The 24,902-nt window shown below is 52.8% G+C and overlaps 6 protein-coding genes across 6 annotated transcripts; 3 read left to right on the forward strand and 3 right to left on the reverse strand.

The window, feature by feature from the left end:
- Positions 1-434: 434 nt before the first annotated feature.
- Positions 435-2,294, reverse strand: N7474_004845 (Zn(II)2Cys6 transcription factor domain-containing protein; the record flags this gene model as incomplete). Its single annotated transcript, XM_057196260.1, has 4 exons — positions 435-1,280; positions 1,345-1,485; positions 1,542-2,165; positions 2,226-2,294. The coding sequence occupies 4 exons, from the start codon at positions 2,292-2,294 to the stop codon at positions 435-437; spliced, it is 1,680 nt and encodes a 559-aa protein (XP_057053656.1).
- Positions 2,295-3,488: 1,194 nt separating this feature from the next.
- On the forward strand, positions 3,489-7,752 carry N7474_004846 (NACHT and TPR domain protein; the record flags this gene model as incomplete). The annotated part of the gene is made up of 2 exons (XM_057196261.1): positions 3,489-3,857; positions 3,919-7,752. 2 exons carry the CDS (start codon positions 3,489-3,491, stop codon positions 7,750-7,752), a joined length of 4,203 nt encoding a protein of 1,400 aa, XP_057053657.1.
- A 762-nt stretch (positions 7,753-8,514) lies between these two features.
- On the reverse strand, positions 8,515-11,255 carry N7474_004847 (putative C6 transcription factor; the record flags this gene model as incomplete). The annotated part of the gene is made up of 7 exons (XM_057196262.1): positions 8,515-9,325; positions 9,380-9,692; positions 9,749-10,222; positions 10,281-10,362; positions 10,428-10,851; positions 10,982-11,052; positions 11,157-11,255. The coding sequence occupies 7 exons, from the start codon at positions 11,253-11,255 to the stop codon at positions 8,515-8,517; spliced, it is 2,274 nt and encodes a 757-aa protein (XP_057053658.1).
- Positions 11,256-11,506: 251 nt separating this feature from the next.
- N7474_004848 (ATP-dependent RNA helicase drs1) lies at positions 11,507-17,526 on the reverse strand (the record flags this gene model as incomplete). Its single annotated transcript, XM_057196263.1, has 8 exons — positions 11,507-12,199; positions 12,251-13,986; positions 14,485-14,519; positions 14,577-16,875; positions 16,939-17,019; positions 17,203-17,263; positions 17,325-17,389; positions 17,442-17,526. The coding sequence occupies 8 exons, from the start codon at positions 17,524-17,526 to the stop codon at positions 11,507-11,509; spliced, it is 5,055 nt and encodes a 1,684-aa protein (XP_057053659.1).
- Positions 17,527-18,058: 532 nt separating this feature from the next.
- N7474_004849 (Small GTPase superfamily ARF/SAR type) lies at positions 18,059-18,891 on the forward strand (the record flags this gene model as incomplete). The annotated part of the gene is made up of 5 exons (XM_057196264.1): positions 18,059-18,117; positions 18,170-18,280; positions 18,338-18,354; positions 18,409-18,704; positions 18,760-18,891. 5 exons carry the CDS (start codon positions 18,059-18,061, stop codon positions 18,889-18,891), a joined length of 615 nt encoding a protein of 204 aa, XP_057053660.1.
- Positions 18,892-19,623: 732 nt separating this feature from the next.
- N7474_004850 (putative gelsolin repeat protein) lies at positions 19,624-24,623 on the forward strand (the record flags this gene model as incomplete). The annotated part of the gene is made up of 3 exons (XM_057196265.1): positions 19,624-19,777; positions 19,843-24,313; positions 24,368-24,623. 3 exons carry the CDS (start codon positions 19,624-19,626, stop codon positions 24,621-24,623), a joined length of 4,881 nt encoding a protein of 1,626 aa, XP_057053661.1.
- Positions 24,624-24,902: the final 279 nt, after the last annotated feature.

Below are 24,902 nucleotides of genomic sequence, written 5' to 3' on the forward strand. Positions count from 1 at the left end.
ACCTTTGCATGATGTATTTTACACGGAAGTGCTATACACTTGCTGCCTGCGTGCCTCTTCTTGGCTGCTGTCCACCTCGCCAACCAAAAGGCCTCTTTCCGTTGACTCTTGACTATAATCCGACGTAGGAGACACGCAACAGGATCCAATTCACTTTCGTAGAGCAAGTAAGTGTACGGTAGTCCTGTATGGAGGGGTACATGTACATTGACCGCTACACTTGTCTCAAAGAACATGTTAGCCAACGATCATCTTCTTGGTCTGCTTCTCTGACTGTAATTGTTACTGTCGAAACTGAAAATAATGAAACTACCAAAACGTCCACAAAAACAAGCCCCATAGCCAAGTCACAGCTCCATTCTCCTGTACCACCATATGCTCTTGTTCGCTCCGTTCTCAGGTGATAAGAGGCGGTGTAGTAGATACCAATCATCTCATCTGGTTAGTCCGTCGGTGCCGTCGTACATGGCCGCATTCGACACGTTGCCTTCTTTCACTCCATGGACAGACGGTTTCTGCTCATCATCCAAATTTCTGAAATTTAAAACTCTGCAGGCATCAAGTTTGTGGCTTTCAAACCAATAGTTCCGATAGATGTCATGAAATCGACCAGCATTGTCGAAGCCTGCGCGCTCCATATAGATAAAAGCATCTTGGGCCCAAAGAAACCGCTCCCAATCCTTGGAGTGAATGTATGTCCGTGAGGCTTGGGCTGCAACAAACACCCCATAAAAGATGCCCCATGAATTCATGCCCTCTTGCCCACAGTATGGAAGACATCTAATGGCCTTAGTGACATATAATGTGGAAAGGCGACGTGCCCTGTCTTCGATATCGTCCATTGGGAAACTATTAGGCATATCAGCCATGATAAGAGTCCGGCATTTGCGAATTAGAAGATAGACAAAGGACAACGACATCCAGAGGAAAGCATGTAGGATGGCATCATTGAGGGAGGAGAATCGATAGGCGGGACCGAATAAATCATCCGTAGAAGTTATGCCTGACTTTAATTCACCGCGAGCGTATGTCGGAGGCTCTCCGTCAATATTTTCATTAATTTGCGTCCAGAAATCCATGTGATTCTTCTCAAGTGCCAAGCAATCGTCTAGCAGAGAGTTGCAAGTATCGTGATCAGAGACGTTAGTAGCGTTAATTGCCGCAGCAATACGCGATATCTCTGCAAGAAGTCCGATGCTCTCAAACCATAGTCCACCTTCATTGGGTTCCTTAAGCCACGCTATTGTCTCCTCGGATAGAAACATCAACCCTGTGTGCACCTATAACGATAATTAGGGAATATTCACTTTATGGAGAGCGAAATAAACTGCCGCATTTTCTTACCACTTTAGATTTCTGGTATGGGCCAAAGATGGCGGCTAGTAGCGGAGTTGTAAGCTTTTTCGGGCCATAGTATCTCATAACTGCGCTTAGCCCATCTATATGAGTGATCCATTCACGGAGGCTGTGTGGACAATGGTGAGTCTAGATCAATGTGTTACAAACCAGCACCTTTGAACAACAAGAAAAGATCTTCTTACCTGAACTTGCTGGAAAATGACACAAGTATACACGATATCATCAGTAAAAGCATTATGACTAATTGCGTTTGCCAGCTGCCGAATTGCATGGTTGTATAGCCGAAGCCCATGCTGCAAGATCTGTTGATTATGATGAATCTTGCCTAGGAAAACGCATGATAATGCGGAACAGGCCTTCTCTAGCATCGGGCTCTTCTGAGGGAGCGCGTAGATGCCTGAGATAACAAATTGCGACATGTCAATATTACACGTCTGTTCCATCTTTTGAGGAAAGTAGTTCCTCAAATAGAAAGAAAAAACTTGGTCGCGCATCATCGGGCCTGAGACGATAGTCTCAAGTAGGTTGGAGCTCTGCGATAGCGCTAACGGCTGTGATCGATTGGAGTATTGGAGTTTGAGGAAATAGTTGACATCTATCTGATCCACGCTGGAGTTTAGGTCGCGGGAGAAAAGGGCCGAGTAGTCAGCATCAGTTGAGGCCGCCTTCTTTGCATTTTCCTCCTTCACCCGTTTTATGGTACGTTCGGTCTGGTCGCGGAAGACGAGTGCCCATTCATCTCGGTACCCAAGGCATTTGGTGCGCGTACGAATGCACTGTCCACAGTGGGGAAGCTTCTTGTCGCACTGTATACAGACGGAATTAGCACTGGCCGAGTAGACGGGAGAAAACAGAATGATACTCACGCGGCGCTTGATAGCCCGGCAGTTCTCGCAACTCCTAGAGCTTTCGCGAATCTTCTTGCGCGAGGCCATACCTATCCAAAGGTATATTGAACCGTCAAAAGGGACAGCGTCTGTGAACTTTTAGACCAGGACGCACTTGCTCGGTGGTGCTCGAGAGGTGCGCGTCTAATGGAGCTTAGTGCATTTAAGGACCTGACTCGACGGCCCCCAACGGCCCCCACTCTCGTAACTCCCCGTCTGCCCCTATTCACCCCTTTTGGTCACCGATGAGTCCCAGGCATTAGGGGACATTCAGAAAATACTGTTTGCATATGGTCGTCAAAAGAAAGTGTTGTAGGGGGACCTACTTGGCCTCGGCTTGGTGCGGTTTCAGCTCCAACGCCTGGAACCACGCATCGCACGTCAATATTTCGGCGGCTCCGAAATGTGGAGCTGTATGGAGTCGGAAGTTTCCGGCCGACGATACAAGCATGGGGAACAATTATTCCACGTAAACAGAGAGCATGTTACATCTTATGCCCAATTTCCATGTCGAAAATACTGCTTATTGGCCCACGAAGCAATCGTGCAGCATCATGTAGTATAGCCGTTCACGTAAAATTAGACTAATGCGTTCCACATTTGCGTTCGGGAATTAATCCGTGAGAGTACGTTGGTATATCTGATTTCGAATATTGCTGTATAAGATATTAAGGAGTCATGGAAAGAAGAGGAAGGGCAGTGGGCTGGCTCTGGGCTGGGTTATATATAGCGGGGATGTCGTGTGAAGATCTCACGCCTGGCCATGTAATACGCGAAGCTCCATTCGGGTGTATTGAGGTTGATTTAGGCTGATTGATAATCAAACGCAGGAGCATTATTAAATACTGTTGCCAACACGAGCCACCTGGTTCAGCTGCTTGCTCTGAGACACTTTAGAAAGCTGTTGGGTTCGCCCGCAGGGGTTCGAGTCTAAGGGCCTGCGAAAGGGAAACGGGGGGTTTTAGCCTCGTTATTCTGATCAAATATCAGCAACTTTGTGAATGTCCATTTCTTGGATATCTGAGTAGACATGCAGGCTTCAAAACCCCTCGGATCCAAAAATATGATGATTGTATTCGACATGGCTGACCTTACTGTATAAGCACGACAGGTGGCTTATGAACCCCGCAGAGGCCTGCCTAGACATGAATTACCTGATAAATAGGGCAATGTCCACCAGTTCCATCCAGTTCAACTCGATCTCCAAGGTTATGAAAATTGCATCGATTTTCAACGTCAAAAATGGACACTCCCACGGATCAATCCTCCGTCATTTATGAGAAGGCGATCCGAAAGTACCGCGAAATCACGGGGGAGACTCTCGGGGTCGACTTTTTCACAAAGATTCGCAGCGTCAGCGATCTCACGAAAGAGATCGACGAGAGGAACAGAGCCTTCCGCGAATTCCGCGAAAAACGAGGCGCCATCTTCGATGTTCTCAAAGCGGCTCTGGTTCCCGTGCAATTGTTCGGCAACCTCGCGGCTGGAGGCGCGTCGATGGTATTCGCCCCCAGTAGTCTTGTCTTTGGGGCTGTTATGCAATTGGTGGATGCTGCAAAGGGGGTATCGGCCTCGTACGATGCGATTCAGGACTTGATGCAGATGCTGCAGGTATGGTCTAGCTACATGCAGACGAAGACATGGCAAAGGATGGAACTCTGAACGAGACTAGGATTTCACCATCCGACTAAGAACATACACACAAGAGGTTATCTCCGAAGCTATAAGCGACAAACTGGGGGATATTATCGTTACCCTTATCGAGATTTTTGCCTTGTCATCCAAGACCATCCAACGAGGCCGACTGCTGAAGTTCACCCGGAATATTCTACTGGGTAACGACGACGCTATTCAAGCCGCGATGGCCAGGCTTGACAAGCTTACCCAGGTCGAAGCGAACCTAGTTGGAGCTGAGACCTTGACCGAGTCGAAGAGAGCCGGTCGTGTAGTTGATGGTATATCAGTGACCGTCAACGCCACCAACGCGACAGTCCTGGAGACCGGGATGACGGTGAATCAGATGAGCGCGCAGGTGCATGACGTGCAGGATATGCTAGAGAAGCTGATCGTTTCCGCGAATGAAAAAAGCCAGGACACCCGGGAGGATCAAGAAGCCCTGCAGCGAGTGATAAACCAGGTTCTTAGGCCATCCAAGGTTGATTCAGCGCAGGAATGGTTCGACAAGATCCACAAGGCCCGTGTACCGAGCACAGGAGACTGGGTTCACAGGGATGATGTTTTTCAGTCCTGGATCAATAAGGAAACGCCGGTCATCTTTGTCTCCGGGAACCCGGGTTCCGGGAAGTCTTTTCTGGCGGCAAATATGATCAGTTTCCTTCTCAAGCGGTTTCCCCCAGGCCTTCAGTGTAGTCCGATGATTTCGATCGGCTACTTCTTCTTCAAGGATGACAAACCCGAGACAAGGTCCTTTCATCAGGCTTTGCGAGACCTGGCCTTTCAAATCAGCAGGAATGACCCGGAATACCGAAAGCATCTCGGGACTATCGAGGAATATGAACAAATCAGCACTCTTGAAAGCGCGTGGCGTCTCCTCTTCGGTGAATACTTTCTCAAAAATCCCAAAATCGAGAGCACCGTGTATATCCTGCTGGATGCAGTAGATGAAGCCCTGGATGAGGAGCGCAAGTGCTTCGTCGATCTCGCAAAGCAGTTGTATAGCAACCAGTCGTGTTTGCAGCTAGCCATCGTTGGCCGCCCTTATATCAGCGACCAACTGCTCGAAGGCTTGGAGGCTAAGGTGCCAACGCTTCACGTCACCAAACAGAAGAACTCCGGCGATATTACCCAGTATATCCACGTCAGCATCAAAAAGTCCCTGGTTCTGCGAAGGGTGTCGGCAAAGCTACGGGATGAGATCATTGAGAAACTCTCGGCCAGGGCCGAAGGCATGTTTCTTTGGGTAAACCTTATGCTGCAGGAGTTAGCTAAGAAGCGAAATGAGACCAGTATACGGAGAGCTTTGGATCAGGCTCCCAAGGGGCTTAAGGAGATGCTCCGACATGTCTTGGCCACTTTCTCTGAAAGATCTAATGAGGAGGAGCTCGAGTATCTCAATGAAACATTGCTCTGGGTCACCTGCGCAAATCAACCGTGGAGACTGGCCGAGATAGAGGCGGTTCTCAGATTGAAATCACCCGAAGGAGACGGTATGATTGACCTTGAAGGAGCCCTACGACGCCAGTGGGCGTCATTCTTCTCCCTGGACAGAGAGGATGGCCTTACGACAGCCGAGCTAGAGGATGGATCAGCCGATCTAGATGCGTTCGACTGGAGGACGGAGGAGGAGAAACAAGATGAATATGAGAGTCCCGAGGAGGACTACTTCATGGCCTTCAACTCAAAAAAGGATACAACTACCGTCACCTTCTGTCATGCATCCATTGGCGACTTCTTTCGCGATGAGCTAGAGGGCAAGGTGTCCGCTACAGGGGGTCACATTGGCGTCGGGGTGAATTACAATGAAGCGAAAGTTCATATCCTCCTGACTTACTTAAGGCTCATCACCAATCCCGACTTTGCAACGAAGGCCGACGACTCAGGGCGCATGCTCCGACATGCTGCGCAGCATTGGGGAGATCACCTGCTCACTACTTTCCCGTCCAAGGGCTCAACGGAAGATAGACGAGAGATCGCGAAGATGCTATTGACGGCCTTTCGATCAGAAGAATCAATGTCGAACTGGCTTGGGGGAAATGATTGGGCTCTTTCTACTGCTATCATCAAAGCTGTCCGACAATGGTGGCAAGAGCAAGACGTCCAGGAGTTTCTATCTCCGGAAGAGAAGGAGTTTATCTCCACGACAGTGGAAGAGCCAGCCAATTTACTCAAACCAATGGTAATGTTCTGCATCAAGAGGTGGCTGTGGGAAGACTTGCCTAGTCCTGCTCCCATGGTCTCTATAGTCAGGCGCTACCAAATGCTGGTTAAGGGTGAAGAGGTCCAGGATGACAATAGGAATCTAACGGCGGAAGAGGTGGTCGAGGCCGCTGAGTTTGGTGGCTTCGAGAAGACCAGTCAGTGGTTTCAACAATGTGCAATCGCTCTGCGCGAATCGGGGTGCCATGAGGAGGCCCTACAGTATTTTGAAAAGGCGATGGAACTCAATCCGGACAACTGGCGGACCCTGCATGAGCTAGCACAAACATATCGGGAGCAAGACGATTGGCAGAAATCTATTGAGCTCTGGGAACGGGCTCGACTAAGTTTGTTGACCACAATTGCGGAGGCACCAGATAACGTGCCATTGAAAGGACATCTTCATGAGTGTCTAGAACGTATGGCTCAGATCTATGAAGAACAAGAGGACCGGGAGAAACGATTCGAGGCGGTTCAAGAGGCATATCAATACGCACCCTCTTGCTGGACATGTGTCTATGCCCTTCTGGAATACCATAACGACAACTGTGCTTACGAAGTAAGCATGAACTTGCTGAAGAGTTTGGCCGACAGTCCAGCTCCTGAAGAAGATTTCTCAGAATTAACGCGATTCTTACTGGCCAACGTCTTTGATGTGGACGGCAAGTCAAGACTTGCTGCCGACGCCGCATCGGCTACCAATGACCTGGACTTCGTGTTGGAGAGCCTGCAAACGGCGGCCAGGGTGGCTCGAACAGCTTCGAGGACGTTGATTGCCGCAGAGGTGGATATGGCAATCGCTCGAATCTATGATGAGATCCTTTTTGACCACCTGAAGGCAATCAGGTGCTGGGAGAAGATCATGGATACATACTCCTCCTCCTCCGCCGGGACGCTGATCGGGACTATTAGACAGCTCGCCTCCTCAAGACTGGCTCAGGCATTCCTCTGCAACGCAGTTGAAGTTGGAGTAGGCACTCCAGAGGCGGAAGAATCGGTGGCCAAACTTGAGAAACTCGCTTGCGAAAGCCAGTATCATTCTTTAGGGAGTTACGCCTTCGTGCCGAACGTCTACTTGGGCATCTACTGCCACCTCCGGGGGCAAGACGAGCGGGCGCGGACTCTCTTCCGACCCTCCCTACAACGAAGTGTCCAAGCCCTCCTCGATCACAATCCCAAGAACTGGGAGCTTTCCGACCTACAATATACGCTGATGAGGGCGGGAGACTTCAAAAATGCTATTGCAATTGCCCACAGGTCGGAACAGGACAACGGCGACCCGTGGTATAAGTGTCGTGGCCCATGCCGGCGAAAAGCACCTACACGGGATGGTTATTCTATTTGCCCCATCTGTTTGGAAGGGAAGTTGTGTCCGAACTGCGTTGAACTGGTAGAGGACGCGATGCCCAAGAAGAGATGTAACTCCCAGCATACTAGGTACTTTGTCTCCATTCCCTCGCAGTTAAAAGAGATCCGCAGCGGCACGGTGCAGGTTGGCGGCGAGGAGATGGAGCTTGAGACGTGGTTGAATCAGTTGAGGAAGGAATGGACCCTTGGTACTTCCGATCCTTCTGATTCTGCCGCAGGTCATCTTGGTTTTGATGGCTTTCTACTAGGCTTTGTGGCATAAGCCCAACAGTTAACTATCGTGCTTGTACGTTATTCACGGTAGAACTCAGTGCCGCACTTCGCACTATTCTCATGAGACTCAAGAAATTGTGAAGTTTTAGGTTACAAAAATGTGCCAGTATTAAGGATGACCAATAAAGAGGATGGTTGATCAATGTCTGCTTGTCGAATTAAGATCGAGCTTCCTATGATGAATATACAAGTAGGCGTTGGATCAAGTACATGCTAAATAAATAATCTTGTCCTGAAGTGTGCTAGTGGTATTCAACTTGACAGAAAGATGACGAGAGCAGTTGCTTCGTATAATACTATGAGATTTTTCTCAGGATATACTTCCTTTTCTCGCTCCCATGTCTTTCGCTAGATGCACTGGGGTCTTAGATGATCAATTTTTGTTTTGTTTGGGTTCTTCGAAGCTCGATTTCTCTTTGTCTTTCTTTTCGCTTGCTCACTTTGTTGCTGTATGATTCTTTGGCTTCAAAGGAGGTGGAATTGAGTGCTGGCTAACTACTTGCATTAAGAAAGGTTAAATTGAATGAACTACTCTACCAGGTCTCCCCTAACAAGGGAAGCTGAGCACGTAGATGCTAAGTAGAGAAGCACAGATATAATATGTCGTAATGTATGTCCTATTTCATAAAATGCACCACGAAAACCTCCCAATTTAGAGTATACAAAATACTACAAAAATCAACCAACACAAACACCACCAGTTTTATATCTTGCTCAGGCCCGAGGATATCAACACATCCAAAGAAAAGTATTATGCAGGCGGCGCGCCCCACCCAGAATCAAAAGCCGGCGTCATATTCGTCGAGATGGGCTGCGCATACGAGAAAGCCTCGAACACCTCTGGTGTGATCTCATAGGAGCCCAGATCGTCGACGGTCATCACGGCATTTGGCATGCCGCCTAGAAGATGGTTCGGTGGCATCTGGGACATGTCGGGTGTGTGCGAGAGGTCGAAGCCTGCGACTTGGTGGTGGAATGTATTGTTGTAGCTGGGCATCATGGGGTTGGAGGTGCTGGGGGCGGCTGGTGGTGGTGCTTGGTTCTGTGAGTGGGGGTGTTGTCCGGGCTGGCGGGTTGGGGAGAGGTGAGGGTGCGTATCGCTGTTCACGGATGGTGAATGCGGGTGTTGTTGTTGTTGCCGCTGTTCATGTTCCGGGGCCGGGGCGGACACAGTGATGTGGATATCAATATGAAGTTTCTGAAGCTCTTGATAGATGAGGCTGAGGGCAGTTGTCATAACTGGATTAGACACCTTGACTCTTTCAAGTGCAAAGATACAGAATTTGAGTTTATCCAGCGTCCCTGGCGCAGCGTACTTCAACGCCTGGATCTCCAGCAGGAAAATCGATGCCGCCGTGTAGATGCTGTAGGCGAGGGAGAGCACGACGTGGCGGTCGCCGAACGTGCGGCGGTACAAATCGAAGAGAGACAAGATCGAGGTTGCCGACGCCATGCATTGAACTAGATGGCTTGTGTCGTACTGCTCTTGTCTTGTTTTGAGTAGTTCCCGGGAACACAGAATCGGACGGTGTAGTAGGATGTTAATGGTATGGTACAGACAGCTGAGAGGGTGATTAGCACAAGATCTCATCACGGAGATAGAGAAAAACGCATACTTCAGGATCATGATGTGGCTTGGGGGACAGTATAAGGGTAGGTCTGTTGCCACGAGTTTCAAATAATCAGGCAGGTCGTCCCACCAGTCGCTTAGATTCTTCGCTTGCTCCTGGATGCAGTCGTAGAATTCTGACGCGGGAGTCTGGCGCATAGGATCATATATGTGAATGAGGATCTGATTGAGCACTTCTGCCAAACCACACATCTTCATAAAGCAAGAGGTCGAATGGGCCTGGGTGGGCGGGTACTGAGCACCATCTGGGAAATCAACACCATGAGGGGTCCATATTTCAACTTCAGAGGTGTCGTCCACTGCGTGCGAAGGCCATCAGAATATGCAATATGCATGGCTGGGCTAGACAACTTACTGATCATGCGCGGAGGGCTGACTCGCGAATGCTGCATCGTCGGCGAGCGACCGAAATACAGAGAGACAACCTTGTCCCAGAAATAACAACTCCAAAACAGACGATTGCGAATCTCGATATCTTCATCATTCAACTGCGCGGCTCCATGGTATTTCCGACTATCGATCGAGATCCCCAAGTCATCCAGCAACCGAAACGCCATGCCGCTGTACAGCCAGGCCTGGGTGCGATTTCCGCGCCCGCATTCCTGCGCGCTGAGAAGAAGAAGGGTCTGAATGGTCGGGATGCCCGCGTAGCCAACTTTTAGGGAGTCGAATAGTCCCGTCACAGCTTGGTCGGAGAACTTGGCTCCACCATCGAATTGGTCGAGCAAAGGCCCGATCTGGGGCTCTGCTTTGCACCACCGGACGGAGTGGGAGAGAATGGCGTTCAGTAGTGTGTCGGAATAGTATGCGCCATTTATTTTCATATCACCTGTTTTTCGGCGTCAGTTCATAGTTGCCAATGGTGAGAGGTCAAGATCAAGACAGACGAGTAAATGCTGGTCGATAGACAAAATTGAACAGCGGTTGAATCCAGCACCAGTGCGAATCAAGAAGATATTGAAATGGTTCCTGCAAGCCCAACCTCCGTCAGCCGCCATCATCCGCCACCAACCAACCTAATCAGACCTGCTTACCGGCATCGCAGCCATCTGCTCAAACGCCCTCTCCCGCCAGGCACTATTAATCAACCTCTCCTTCCTAGCCTCGAGCTCATGCAGAAAATGCGAGCTCGATGCCGTCTCATTAACAACGCCACTAGGCAACTGAAACAAACTCGTTGGCCCATGAAACGAGATACGCCCGTCATTCTCAATATTCAGGCCCTCAAAGCTTCTCGCCAGCTCTTGGGGATCTTCTTCCTCGGGCTGGAATTTCCTGCCCACGCTGGAGCCGGACTCGGCCGCGGAGGCAGGCGAGTTGCTGGCCTTGTTGCGCGTCTCATCTTCGATCTGTAATTGCTGCTGCTGTTGATATTGCGGGTTCGTAACCTTGGACAGCGCATCCTCCAGCTGAGCGACGCGTGACTCGAGCTGTTTGGTGTAGGAAAGCGTCGGGGCTCTGCATTGGTCGATCCGGGATCAGCGCTAGAACCACGAGCCGGACCACGGGAAGAGCCGGTAGTGCGAGAGGCATGAAAATAAAAAAAATAATAAAGCGTGATGATCAGGGACCAACGAGGAGAACTTACAAGCTGTACACGCAGACCTCGCCGCGCGCAGAACACCGAGAGCACGAGGGACTGGCACCGTTGCACTTCACCTGCAAGGCACAAGGCACAGAGCGAGTCAGAGGATTTGATCGGGAGGGGCAACTACTCAGAGCTCGGAATCTGGCCGAGAGCCGGCCGGGTAAGGAAAACCCACCTTGCGCTTTCGACACGCCTCGCAGGAGAAGGCGCTCTTTCGGGGGAGACTGCTCTTCGTGGGCACGTCGGCCATGCCAGAGGATCCCTCGACGACCATCGAGGGAGAGCAGGTTTTTAGTTCATCGGGGGAGGATGGATGAAGAGAAGGAGAAGGCTCGGAGAATTAGTATTTTTTCTGTTAGGGAGACGGAGGGAGTTAGGGTTAGTGGGGCTGGATCGCGGGGGACCAAATGCCACTCTCATAGTATTGACGTCGTTGGGAGTCCCAAAGTCTGGTCGAGGGTTCCCGAATCGGAGAATTAGACCACTACCTCGAGCGAGCTATCTACAAGTGCTAATTACAATGCATTATTTCTTGCCACCCTTTTTGCCCTTCTTTTTCCCCTTCACCTCCTTGCTCTCGCGCTCATTCTTCCCCTTCTTCCACCCCATGGTGCCCTCGTGCCTCTCCTTCATGTCATCCAGCCGCTTCTTGTCCTTATTGCTCAATTTCCCCTTATCCTTCTTACTGCGCGCATTGGGCCCATTGAGCGCCTCGGCACCCAGCTTACGCGACGCGCGCTTGTCCCGCTCCGTCTCGAACCACGTCCGCTTCGGCCGCGCCATGATCTCGTTGCCGTGCTTGATCAGGTTCTCGCCCTTGGTCACCTGCATCTCCGCCTGTGAGAGCTGCTTCTCAGTCTTTTCTTCCTGCAGGATTTCCTCGACTTCATCCGCCAGATCCTCCGCTTTCTGGGCCCAGTCATCGGCCACGGCCAGGTCCACGACCCGGCTGACGATCTTGGCGCCCTGCGCTTTGCCCGATTTCACGGCCGCCTTGACGACCTTGCGATCGGGCTCGGCGGCGATAGTGCATGCGCGACCGGACCGGCCCGCACGCGCGGTACGACCGACTCTGTGCACGTAGATCTCATGGCTCTGCGGGGCTTCGTAGTTGATGACCGTTTCCACGCCCTTGATATCCAGACCACGCGACGCCAGGTCGGTTGCCAGGAGGAAGGCGACCTTGCCATCCCGGAAGTTCTCCACGCTTTTGATACGCTAGAAGCGGGTTAGTAGACCGTAGTGAGATGTAAATCTAGAGTAACATACCTGTTCCTGGCTCAGGCTACCGTGCAACTCGGCTGCTTTCAAGCCCAACAGCCCGAAGATAATGCGAACGCGGTGCGACTCCTTCTTCTGTCGGAAGAAGATAATCACACGCCCCGTGTAAATTTCCTTGCACAGGTGGAGCAGATACCCAAGACGTTTGTCTTCGCGGCCGGGTCGCAGCCGCACAAACTCCTGAACTAGCGTTACGGCCGTCTGCTTCTTTGCGTCAACCATCAGCCGCACGGGTCGGTTGAGGCCCACGCGAATGAGCTTATCCACCGTGTCGGTCATGGTAGCAGAGAAAAGCATCGTCTGTCGCGACTTCGGGATAGTCGTCAGAATTTCGTTCAGCTCGTCCGCGAATCCATCCTCCAGCATCCGGTCTGCTTCATCGAGCACCAGAATCTCCAGCGTATCCACCGTGAAGCTAGGGGAATTGCGCATGTGATCGATAAAACGTCCAGGCGTAGCAATAATAACATCAGGCCGCTTTTTGAGAATATTCTCCTGCTCACGCAGACTGAATCCACCAACAAGCTGACAGAATGTAATGTCCGTAAAGGTGGCCAGTTTGACGGCGACATTGTAACATTGCACAGCCAATTCACGCGTTGGCATCAGAATGGCAACACGGCTGGTGGCAACCTTGCGAGGGCGGAAGAGCAGTCGCTCCAGGATTGGGACCATGAATGCGGCCGTCTTTCCGGATCCTGTCACGGCGCTACCGACAATATCCTTGCCGAGAAGAGCGACGGGGACAGCCTTGCGCTGGATGGGAGTTGGGTCGGTGAATCCGATTGAGGCCAGCCCGCGGAGGATAGGACGAGAGAGATTGAAGTCTTGGAAGGTGCTCTTGGCTGCTGCTGCAGCTGTTTGGGCGTCTGTCTTCTCTTCGGGGGCGAAGAACGCCTTGCGCTTCTCTTGCTCCTCGACGTCGACCTCGCTCTCGTCATCCGAACCCCGATCTGATCCAATGTCATCAGGGTGACCGACGGGGGTAGCAACGGAATCATTATCGGACGCAGCATCATCGTCCTCATCATCGTCTTCTTCCTCGTCGTCAGATTCAGGCCCAGAACCAACTTCAGGCCCTTCAGCCTCACTCTCCTCTTCACCATCAACGCCCATCCCAAACGCATCATCGGCCATCAACTCATCGTCCTCGAAATCAACCTCCTCAGCATCAGATACAACATCATCCTCATCGCCACTGCCGACCTCTTCCACCTCCTCGATCTTCTTGTCCTTTCTCTTAGAGAGCCGTTCCTTCCTCTCCCTTCTCCGCGAGATAATATCATCGATATCCACAGCCTTCTTGTCGCCATTTTTCTGCTGCTGTTGCTGCTTGTCACTCTCTCCAATCCCCCACCCATCAAATCCCTCCGTAACACCACTGGTCGCGCCACCGACATCGAATTCGAAATCCGGATCCAAGGCCTCATCTTCGTCGCCGGCGTCATCGTCGCTTTCGTCAGCGACGTCTGAGGTCTCGGCTACTGCTTTGGCTGCTGATTGGGTCTTGTTCTTCTTGTTCTTGTTCTTGGCTTTGGTAGGTGCTTCGGTGGTCTCGCGCTTGCGCTTCTTGGTTTCTTTTGACGATGGCGCTTTAATGCCATCCTCTTCCTCGTCGTCAAAGCGAGGAGTCTCTTCGTCGTCGGAGAGCGTGAGCACAAAGTCGTCCTCCTTGACGGAGGAGCGCCGGATGGCTGGGTTTGGTGCCATGGCGGTGTAGACTGCTAATTGGAATCAGTCAGTGAATCAGTTGATTTATCATCACAATATCTCAGGGTATTGCACCAACCTCGTAATGGCCTGGCGCTTGTTGTACTGGGGCAGCTCAGCAAAAAATTGATCCCGCAGAAAAAAAAAGTTGTCGACTCCGCACGGGCGGTGAGCCAGTGTCGTTAGTCAGCGCTTTTTAGTTCAACATCCTCAACATCAGAAGTCAGGATCATTTTGAGATAAACTCTTTTTTTTGGGGAGGATTTTTTTAACATGGTGCAATTTGGTTACCAATATCAAGCATAACTTTTTCTTCCTTATTCCCGCAATTTTCCCGCAATTTCAAAAGTCCATCCCTAATCTCAATTCTCAATGCTCTCCACCCCTCCTATTCCATGAACGATTCTTTTTCTCGTTTGGATCCATCGCAATGACCTATGTTACATGAATTGCCCAGAACAGGCAATCCAATCAAGAGATGTACTCGCGGGGCTTGGGGCGCGAGTGATAACCCAACATGTGTCTAACAACGTAGCAGACATCAAGACTATCAGAGATGTTAGTCAAACCATGATCTCAGATCGGAAGGTGGAAGAAAACATACAGATCACCCAACTTCAGTCTCGCCCGTTTCATAACACCCTGCACTTGGAAATCAAACTCTCGAACCAACCACTGCTTGGTCCAGGTGTAGTTGGCCTCCTTGTCTTCCGGATAGGCAATGGCACAAATCATGGTGGTAAACGGACGGGTTGCGTGCAGCGAGCGGTAGTGTTCGCCAGGCTGGAAATCATGGCCTCCCGAGCCATGGTGTGTGACGTCCACAGTCATCAGGATTCGGTCAACCAGAGCGCGGCCAATATGCTGTTTCTTGTGGTTGTGATCAACGAACACGCGCATCTCGCCAATGTTGCTGTTGGCGCTGTTGCTCTCGTTGAAATGCTTCACGAAAGCGTAGCCCAAGATTTTCTCCGTCGAAGCTCGGTGCTTCTTTCTGGGGTTGTTGTAGGAATGGCGCTGAACGGCGACAATGAACGGCAGCATGGTGGTACGCGCATCATCAATCAGATTCCGAATGTCGTCCTCTGCGAGAGGACGCTTCTCGGGGCTAATAGGCGAGTTCTCCATGTACCAGTTGAAAAGGTATTGCAGTCCAGGGATGTCGCTGAACTCGGCAGGGCGCAGAAACACATTTGCTTCAACAGCCTTCGGAACCTGCACGATGATGCGAGCCAAAGCTCGCTCCTTCTCCTGCTCCTGTCGTTCCTTCTTTCTGGCTGCTTCGGCCTTCTTCTCCTTTGCGAGATGATAGTTGTAGTTGTGAATGAATCCCGTGGCAGTTTCGTGCCAGTGCAGTCGAGTCTGCTCATCTTGCATGTCTCGAGGGGTTGGCAGGTGCTTGATGTTCTGCATGAACAACGAAAAGCCTCCGTCCGAGCCAGCAGTGCCATCAAAAAAACCGGTGTGATAGATATCAACAACTTGGCACTCCTCCGGAATCATTTCCAGCCAGCGCCAGAACACGCAAAAGAAGGCCTCGCGGTCACCGTTGTAGGAGGGGCAGAAGTTCCAATTTGCATTCCATGGTCCTCGGTTCTCCGGGGTGATCTCGCTGAACCCAAGAGTCTGGGGGAGATGCGGGAAGGGCAGAGGATCATACATGATGCCTTCCGGGCGCCCAGCTGTCAACAAAACTTTTCCCTCTACAAGCTGGGGCCACGCGCGCGCAGAATCGTCGTACCGATCCCACTGAGCATAGAACAGGGAGGTTCCCTGTCGGACCTTCTTCCAATTCACGTCCGGATCGACCTCTTCGTACCCAAAACCGGGGATGATATCGGGCGGATTCTCAGCCCACGCCTCAGGAGCTTCGACTCCTTGCGCGTACCGAGCAGCACCAAGCATGTGGTAAAGTTCTTCGTTCAAGTCGGTGCCAGGACCAGTGCGGACGGTGGGAAGCGCCTCGGTGCAAGCGCCGCAAGGCTCCTGCATCCGGTGGAAAACATTCAAGCGCGCTTCGTCAATGATCGGCTGCTGAAGCTGCTTGATGTGAGCCTTGACCTCCTCTTCGGTCATTGTGCCAGTTCGCAGAGCAGTGAGGAGACCCTTCTCAGTGCAAATGTCATTGCCAGCGCTGTCGGTGCGCCGAGTCTGGTCCGTGATGATGATATTGTTCCGACGAATCTCCACCTTGGGGCCCGCAAACTTCTCGTCATAGTTGTCCCAGGGGCAGTCCTGTGGTCCCAACGGCCCCGTGCCTCCTGTACCAACAGTATCCCCGAGAGGAACTCCAGTCAGGTCGCTGGGGGTGATTTGAGTAGGGTTCTTCGCCGAAGGGCCGGCAAAAGGGTTCATGTTTCCACCACTTGGCGCATTCACAGGCGGAACATAGAGGGCAGAGCCAGGTGGGTTCTTGCCGTCTAGGCGTCCATCATTCACAAACGGATTGGGGTCATGAGCGCCGCTGTGCTGTCCGCTCCAAGCAGGCATTCTGCTGCGGTCATCAGTGCCGCGTTGGTTCTTGTCACGCGAAAGATCATGAGCTAAGACCTTGGGCACCATCTTCCAAGGTATGCTTGTTTCGATCGCGGGCATACCAGGATTAGGCTGTCTGTCTTTCTTGACTGTGTCCGACTGAAGTTCCTGCAACTGGCCGGTGCCCAAGAGAGTTTTTCCAGGTGGATGGCTGCCACTGGTCTTTGGCGCCTCGAGTTCCTGCAGCTGGCTGGTGATCAAGCGAAATCTTCCAGGTGGATGGCCGCCACCGGTCTTTGGGGGGCCACTGGTGTTTGGCGCCTCGAGTTCCTGCGGCTGGTTGATGATCAAGCGATAGCTGCGAAGCGGGTGGCCGCCGCTGGTCTTTGGCTGATGGCCGACCATGGTGTTGGTGTTCGAGGTTCGTTCTGGATGCGGGTCAGCAAGCCTCGGCAGGCCAAAATGAGGCGAAGAAAACAAAAGCTGCTTACCTTTCTTGAACGGTTTCTCGACAGTGTTTGCTTTCTCCTGGGCTGTAGACCCAGGGGTCGAAGATGGTTCAGGGAGGGGGCCTTTCAAGTAAGGTTGGTCAGCTGAAAGAATGAGTGGGATGAGAGAGCGAAGAGAGAGGTGTGGGAACGATGGAGAGGATGAGATGGAGGAAAGGAAGGGAAGGAAGGACGGTGGGAGGCAAAAGGCTCGGCATTATGGGAAGACGACATCGCCGTAGTAACAGAGGGAACAAAAAGACTCACCACGAGCCAGCCGCAGCAGGCTGGGCTTGCACTCGATGTCATGCATTTTTCGAGAGAGAACCTGCTTGCTTGTTAGCTAACCAGATCGGCTGATTGTAGAGGTCGGTCGGTCAGTAACGTACCGACGGATACGTAGGTATCTTTTGGTTCACTGGAAACCTGCATAGGACGCCACAATTGCTCACGGCTATCGTGGTCAGTTCGGTCTTGCGCAGTAGAAGGAATGAAGATTCACTCACCAGGTAAGCACACTTGAACCAGATCCTCTGGGCCTAAATCCAGCTCCTCCAGCACGGTCTGCGAAAACGATAGTGTAATCTGCATGTTTGCTAGTTCTGTCAGGGTCAGCACCGATCTGAAGTTGCTGCTGGTCCGGGACAGCCTATTCCCGTGAACTTATCCTGGGTTCTTTCTTCTTACTTTTCCAAGCAGTAAGAATGTGCAAGTCCAAAGTTTTGCCAAACGCTCCAAAAGAGGAATGGAAAGACAGAAGAAGAGTTCCAGAAAGAGAAGAAGGTGGTCGGGTCGGGGGTGGGAGAAGAAAGAGAAGAAAGAGAAGAGAAGAAGAGACGAAGGGCGCAAGTGCACTCATGGTTTTCCCGTTTGGGTAATAGCGTGATGCCTCAGGCGAAAACACGCAAACTTGTGGCGTCATAGTTGGACGGTAGTATTCAAGCTTCGCCTGTCTTCATCGAGGTGGATCGGGATATAGAGAAGAATAATCATGTTGTGGTGGTCCATGTTCACTCGAATGTTTATAGTAAGGCCGTGCCAATCAGATGCTCCACTGTTCCTCTGCCGCTCACTCGTTCACACTCCACCCACCGAAGAATGCACTCACCACAATTCAAGCACCATGTTGTCAATCCTACGCAAGGCCCGATTAAAGGATAAGGAGATGAGGATATTAATGCTGTACATCCTCCTCATGTTTACTTTCCCAGAAAATACTGATCGCATCTGGCAGCGGACTCGACAATGCGGGCAAGACCACCATCGTCAAGCGCATTATGGACGAGGACATCACCACCGTCAGCCCCACGCTAGGGTTCATCATCAAGACCATCGATTTCAATGGGTGAGACCAGACCCATCCTCGCGTCTTGTGTCAGAGGGAACTGACTCGGCGAGACAGATACAAACTCAACATCTGTCTGTGAGCCCACCAGCCAACAACGCTAACAAACATCCTGACCACCCACTCAGGGGATGTCGGCGGCCAGAGAACCCTCCGTTCCTACTGGAAAAACTACTTTGAAAAGACCGACACGCTGGTCTGGGTCGTCGACGCCACTGACCGCCTGCGCGTTGACGATTGCCGTCAGGAGCTAGCGGGTCTGCTCCTGGAAGAGGTAGGAGAGCATCCCATCTACCACATGCAATCTCTGAACAAGCACACTGATGCATTTGGACGCATACAGCGGCTCATGGGGGCCAGTCTTCTAGTCTTCCTCAACAAAACCGACGTGGAAGAGTGCATGACCGAGGAGGAGGTCCGAGAGGTAAGTCGACGCATGGACTCAATGGGTCCCATCGGCTGATTTGTGACTGTCGTAGCGACTGGGCTTGGATTTGATCGTAACCCATAAATGGACCATTCTGCCCTGCAGTGCGATGACGGGCAAGAATCTGAAAGAAGGGTTGGCGTGGGTGGTACAGGACGCCAAAGACCGGCTTTTCCTCTACTGACGGCCCAACGAGATGCGGTCTGGTTTGATACCTGTGCTGTGTCGTTCTGCATCTTGACTACTTGGGTTTGGTTGAGAGTGGAATTTTGGTTGTGTTGGCCTGGTCAAATATATATTGGGCAATATACTATCACGATTGACGAGCATCAAGTCTCCAGGTGCCGTAGCTATATAGTAATTTTGCAACAGGTAATTAACATCTCGATAGCTCTCGGCAATGCTCCATCTAGCGCCACGGCAATGGAAGAATCGGAGTTCCCGAGGTCAGATTTCCCCTAGGAACCCAAGTGACTCGTCACTTGGCCGTATCAGACCCTTCAAATGTGACTTCAAATGTGACACACCCCCGACTATGCGATTTTCCTTTTTTGATTGACATTCATGCCTCCTTGAATGATTCTTCTGAACGGTAAATATCGCTAATAGGAACTATCCACAATCGCGAACCGATCAGGCGGGACACGATCCACACGTAAACAAAACAACAAACCACCTTTTTCGTCTGTCCTACGGGGAAACCGGACCGACGCAGGATTTTCCTGATGATGTCTAGATGGATAGATGCAGAAAACACCAGAAATCAATCCTACCGCAGTAATAATAGTAGTACGATGTATGTATGGTCCGGGCTATGACGGCACTCGTGATCTCAGGGCGGAGAATCCTTGTTGTTCCCGCAATCCACACTCACTCCCTTCCTCCTTCCTCTTCCCACAACCACCCCCGACTGAAAATGTCGTCCACCGCCGCCTCCGAGGACGTGAATGACTTTCTCTTGCGCATTCGCGAACTCGGCGAGCGACGCGACAAGGAGGACGAGGAGCGCACCAAGCGCCTCGAGGAGGAGATCCTGCAGGGCCGCGCAGAGAGACAGGCCCGCCGAGCCGGTAAGCTATGACACACCACAAAGGAGAGGGAAAGATCGATCTAACACAACTGATGCCCTCGACAGAGCGAGCTCGCTCAATTTCCCCACAGAAGGACTCACCCACCCTCAATGCCTTCCGAATGAGCGCCTCCATTGAACCCCCAGAACACCTGGAGCCCACGCCGCACTCGCTCGATCTGGACAGACCTAGCAGTTCCCAAGGCACAGAGTCGCTGAACGCAGACCAGAAGAGACCCGGATCATCGCCCAAGGACGCCGAGATGGATTCGCTCTCACGGACCCTGCCGCCGCTGTCGCGCAGTCGGGCCGGCACTCTGTCCTGGCAGCAACGCCCCTCCTCGCGAGACTCTGGCAACAAGTCCCCTTCGTCACCCTCTCCATCCCGCTCCAGCCACTTGAGAAACGCGTCGACCGCATCGAGAGAGGACCAGCCCTTGTCGCGTGCTCAGATCGCTCAATCGCTCGGCTCAAAGGACCCCTCGTGGTTCCGGCAGACGCCAGACCGAGGAACGGGCTCGCCAGCATACCGTAAGACCACCGAAGAGGTATCCGGCACATCCCCAGGTTGGGGCGCCAGCCGCAGACTCCCGGGGATGAGCCGAGAGTCGACCGCCGAGCCTGAGAAGGCAGAGACGGCCGATGAGGCTCCTCCTTCCTCGCCGAGAACGGCTTCCACGTTGGCCACGGGACTCGGCTCGCCGGTGTCGTTGTCGAGCGCCCCCAAGCTGAAGCCTCGAGTGCCTGAATCCGAGGAGGATTTGGCCCCTCCATCCCCGACACAGCGCCGAATGTCACCAGAGCGGACCCGTTCAACCTCTCCCACTAAGGGTCTTGGCGGCTTTGTCCAGAGTGCGATGTTGAAGCGGTCAGACAGCGTTTCGAAGCGGTGGAGTGCTCAGGTCCCTCAACGGCTTAGCCGATCCAATTCCGTGGTCTCAAACTTCAGCAGTGCCGCACCTCCAACTTTGAATGCAAGTGTCAGTGATCTGACAGCTTCGACTGGCTCTCGATTTGGACGAGATACACAAGTCCAGCGACCCAGCTCGAGTCATAGCGAGGCAACTACGGTACAGCCTACAGAGTCCAACGCCAGACCTGTCACCGCTGGTGCTCCTGTTGATAATACGAGTGCAACTGGTAGTCCCACAAGACGACCCCCGTCTTCGCACTCGAGATCCACCAGCTCAATGACTATGGAGAGGCAGGATAGTCAGTCTAGTCCGTTTGTCTCCAGGACCATGGATCCCAAGCGGTGGAGCCCTACCAAGGCCTCTTGGCTGGAGAGCGCACTGAATCGGCCCGACTCCCCACGACACAACCGACAGCCATCTGAGCAGCCATCGTGGATGAAGGACCGCCAAGCCAGGGGCAGCGTTGACATGGGCAGTGTCAAAAATTTCAAAGAAGTCAATCCGGTGGGCTTGATGCGAACACCTCCTCCCGGTACCCACTTCAAAAAGCCCAGCGTCAGCGGAGTTCCCTCATTGCATGCCAGCCCAGATTTGGCCAAGTCAAAGGAATCGGTGCCAGAGTCACCCTCACCTGCTGCTGGCAAGAATTCCGAGCCGATGAAGCCTGTAGAAGAGGAAGGCAAACCGACCTCTCCGGCGCGAACGGCGCAATCCCCGGAGCACAAAACAGAGGCTGAACGCACTCCTGAACCCGAACGGACTCGCAAGGCGCCACCCCCTGCATTGAGTCCCAAACCAAATTTCACTAGTTCGCCTGGGCCTTCGAGAGAGCCGGTCTCCCCGCAACCGAAGTCCCAATCGCCTGCGCTTGATTTCCGAGCCAGCCTCCGGAAACGCGAGGTCCCTCAAGGCACCGGGCCCAAGGATGAACCAGAGTTCAAGAATGTATTCGGCAAGCTGAAGAAGACCGAGACCAAGAACTACGTTGCGCCGGACGAGCTCAAGAACAATATTCTACGAGGCAAGGCGGCATTGAACCTGACCGGTGGCCCGAAGAAGACTCAGCGAGTCGACGAATTCAAGGAGAGTATTCTGAAGCAGAAGGAGGCGATGAAGGCCGGTGGTGGCACCGTGAGACGAAACACAGCCGGTGAGGACGACAGGCCGTTGAGTCCAGCAACTGCGGTGCCGGAGGCCATTGCGAAGCGGCAGAATATGGCAAAGACACATAGCATCAGGGGAAAACCATCTGACGAGCAGCCTTCGCGATCCTCCAGAGATCTTGCTACTCCGCGTACCGTGCTCAACCCAACGCCAGCACCAACGGCCGAAGAGGAATCGCCTAAACCTCCACCCGAGGTCGCCGATCCAGTGCAAGAGCCGGCTCCGACCGATCCCGAGACTCGCGGTGCTGTTATCGAAGCAAGTGTGGAGGCAAAACAGAAGCCTGCAGACGAGGCCCCCAAACCGGTTCGTGGCCTGCCATCGGCTGCTGTTGCGGGAGCCACCGCTCCAGCGACGACTGTGCCTCCAAGTCTGGCTGCTAAAGGGAAACTCGCAGGCCGAATCAATCCCGCTCTAGCTGGGCTCCTGTCTCGAGGTCCTACTGCTGCGGCAGAGGTTCCGAAGAAGGAGCCGGTGATGTCTTCAGCCTCCACGGAAACTTCCCCCGCCTCATCATCTACGCCTCTCACCCATATGACCAAGAGCCGTGCGAAGGGTCCCAAGAGACGCGCCCCCAAAGCCAGTGCTCCACCCGCTTCGCAGGATTCCAAGGAGGTTGCTGTCACTTCGCCTCCGGAAGTAAAGAAATTCCAGCCTAATCTTATGCCCATTGACCCCGGCAACAGTTCGCAGAACCTCTCGCGGCCTGCTTCCGCAAAGCCAGGCCAAGCTCTGTCCAAACCAGTGCCAGGAAAGAAGCGGAACAGTTTCCAGGATTTGCTCAACAACGGAATTGAGCAGAGCCGCGCATTCGAAGCCAGTGCCCCTCCGGCTCCGCGGGGTTCCGAAGAGGTCGGTGTCGTTTCGTCCGCTGAAGTCAAGAAATCCCATCCTGGTCCTGTACCGATTGACTCAGACAAGAGTGCAGAAAGCCTCTCGCGGCCTTGTTCCACACAGCCAGCCAAAACTTCGTCAAAGCCAGGGCCAGAAACGAAGCGGAATAGCTTCCAGGATCTGTTGAACAACGGACTTGAACAGAGGCTGCAAACTCCTCCGCCGAAGCCGCGGGTACTATCCAACGAGGCTGCTCTCCGCAGTCTTGAAGGTGCACCGCGTGAACCTGAAAGTTCTGCGGAGGAAGTGAGCCCGTCGAGCAAACCGCCAGTCCCACCAAAACCTAGCCCGTCGCCGTCCCCATCGCCTCCTGTATCCGCCAAGCCACGATGGAGCCAACAGTCGCGATACACCTCTTCTCCGTCTCCGCTCCGGACAAGCTACAGAGAAAACCGAATGGACGCACCGACCACGCCCCAACCCAAGAGCGTCCCTGGTGTTGCGGTGGCCGAGGCTCATGATCCTTCTCCCCGGACGAGCCATGCTTCCCCGCCTATTCCTCCAAAGCGATTCGATATCTCGCTTGACAAACCTGTTGACCCGCGCAACCGGCTGTCCCGCAAGATGTCTGCCCCTTCGTTAGTAGCCAAGGCAGCGGAGGCACAAGAAGTCATTGCGGGCTTCTTCAAGACTTTCCCCAACCAACGGGACCGAGTGGATATCGACCCCCAATTGATGTTGACCAGCAAACCGGCCGAACCGAAAATCCGGACGACTAAAAAGCACATCTGGGAGATGACCGGTGATGGTAAGCGCCAAGAGCTTCCAGTCAACCAGGAGTACATACTTTATGAGGGCAGCATGTACCTTTGCGTGCACGTATTTGACACACAGGGAATCCCCACCACCGAAGTATACCTTTGGTGCGGAGACGACGTTGGAGAGGCCGCGTTCGAGGACACACAGCTGTTCGCTCGCAAAATCTCCCGCGAGAATGGCTGCAAGCTGGAGCTTATTCGACAAGGCAAGGAGCCCGCGCGGTTCATCCAGGCGCTCGGTGGGATTATCATCACGCGTCGGGGGCCCAGCTCCCGCTCCAGCTCGTCCGCTCTGTACATGCTCTGCGGACGAAAGTATTTGGGTCAAATGGCCTTTGACGAGGTCGACTATTCACTCCGCCACCTGTGCTCTGGCTACCCGTTCGTCATCTCTGCGCCCTTCGGCAAGCTATACCTGTGGAAGGGCAAAGGCAGCGGACCCGAGGAAACCGGCGCCGCACGGCTCATCAGCATGGATCTCGGTCTGACCGGCGAGTTCGAGGAGGTGACCGAGGACGAAGAACCGGAGAGCTTCTTCGAGGTGTTTGCAGGCTCACGCGCGTCTGCACCATCCACCATGGCATCGGACTACTGGCAACTCAAGCCAAAGTTCGACCATTTTAGCACTCGGCTCCTGCGCGTCGACCACGAACTGGGCCAGGCGCCACGCTTCTGGATGCGCCGGCCCGGCTCCGGGTCGCCGGTGACTCGGCCCAACGATACCGTTCAGGAAATTGAACCCTTCTGCTACAAGGATCTGGCTGGCAAGGACATCTACGTTCTGGATACCTTCTTTGAACTTTACGTGTAAGTCTGCGTCTACCTGTTCTGGATATAGATACTGATGCCCCTTTGCAATAGAATCGTCGGCGAACAAGCAACGCAGAAATCAGCCGATTTCTCCTCAGCCGTGATCTTTGCGCACGAGTACGGCATCCTAGCCACCTCGCTCCAAGACCGGCCCTTCATCCCCAAGAGCTTTGTCTCGCTGGGCGGTATTCCGGACCGCTGCCAAGCAGCCTTCCGCAAATGGGACCCGCACTCCCTGCGCGCGCCCTGTGTGTTTTCTTTGGATGTGGCGATTGAAGCTCTCCGGACTCCGCCAGGGTCATCTTGATATTTATCACTGTTATTTTCGTTGTGCATATTGGGTTGTACAAAGCACATTCGTGGAGGTGGAGGAGACTTTTTTGTAGACAGCGTGGACGGAGCATCTGGGATGGATGTACACAGGTCATAGATAGGTGCATCTAGGGAATTTATTTGTTTATGTTGCACTCATGTCGATCGGAGAATTAGTCCGTGTATAATTTCTCGGGAGTGGTGGGCCGAGGGATCGCGATGTCGCCATCAACTATTTTTTTTCTAGCGCCCCCGTTAGACTGTTACTTATCTT

The sequence above is a fragment of the Penicillium riverlandense genome (genome assembly GCF_028828495.1).
Source record: "Penicillium riverlandense strain IBT 135883 chromosome Unknown utg000003l_segment0_segment0, whole genome shotgun sequence".
In the NCBI taxonomy this organism is placed as follows: domain Eukaryota; kingdom Fungi; phylum Ascomycota; class Eurotiomycetes; order Eurotiales; family Aspergillaceae; genus Penicillium; species Penicillium riverlandense.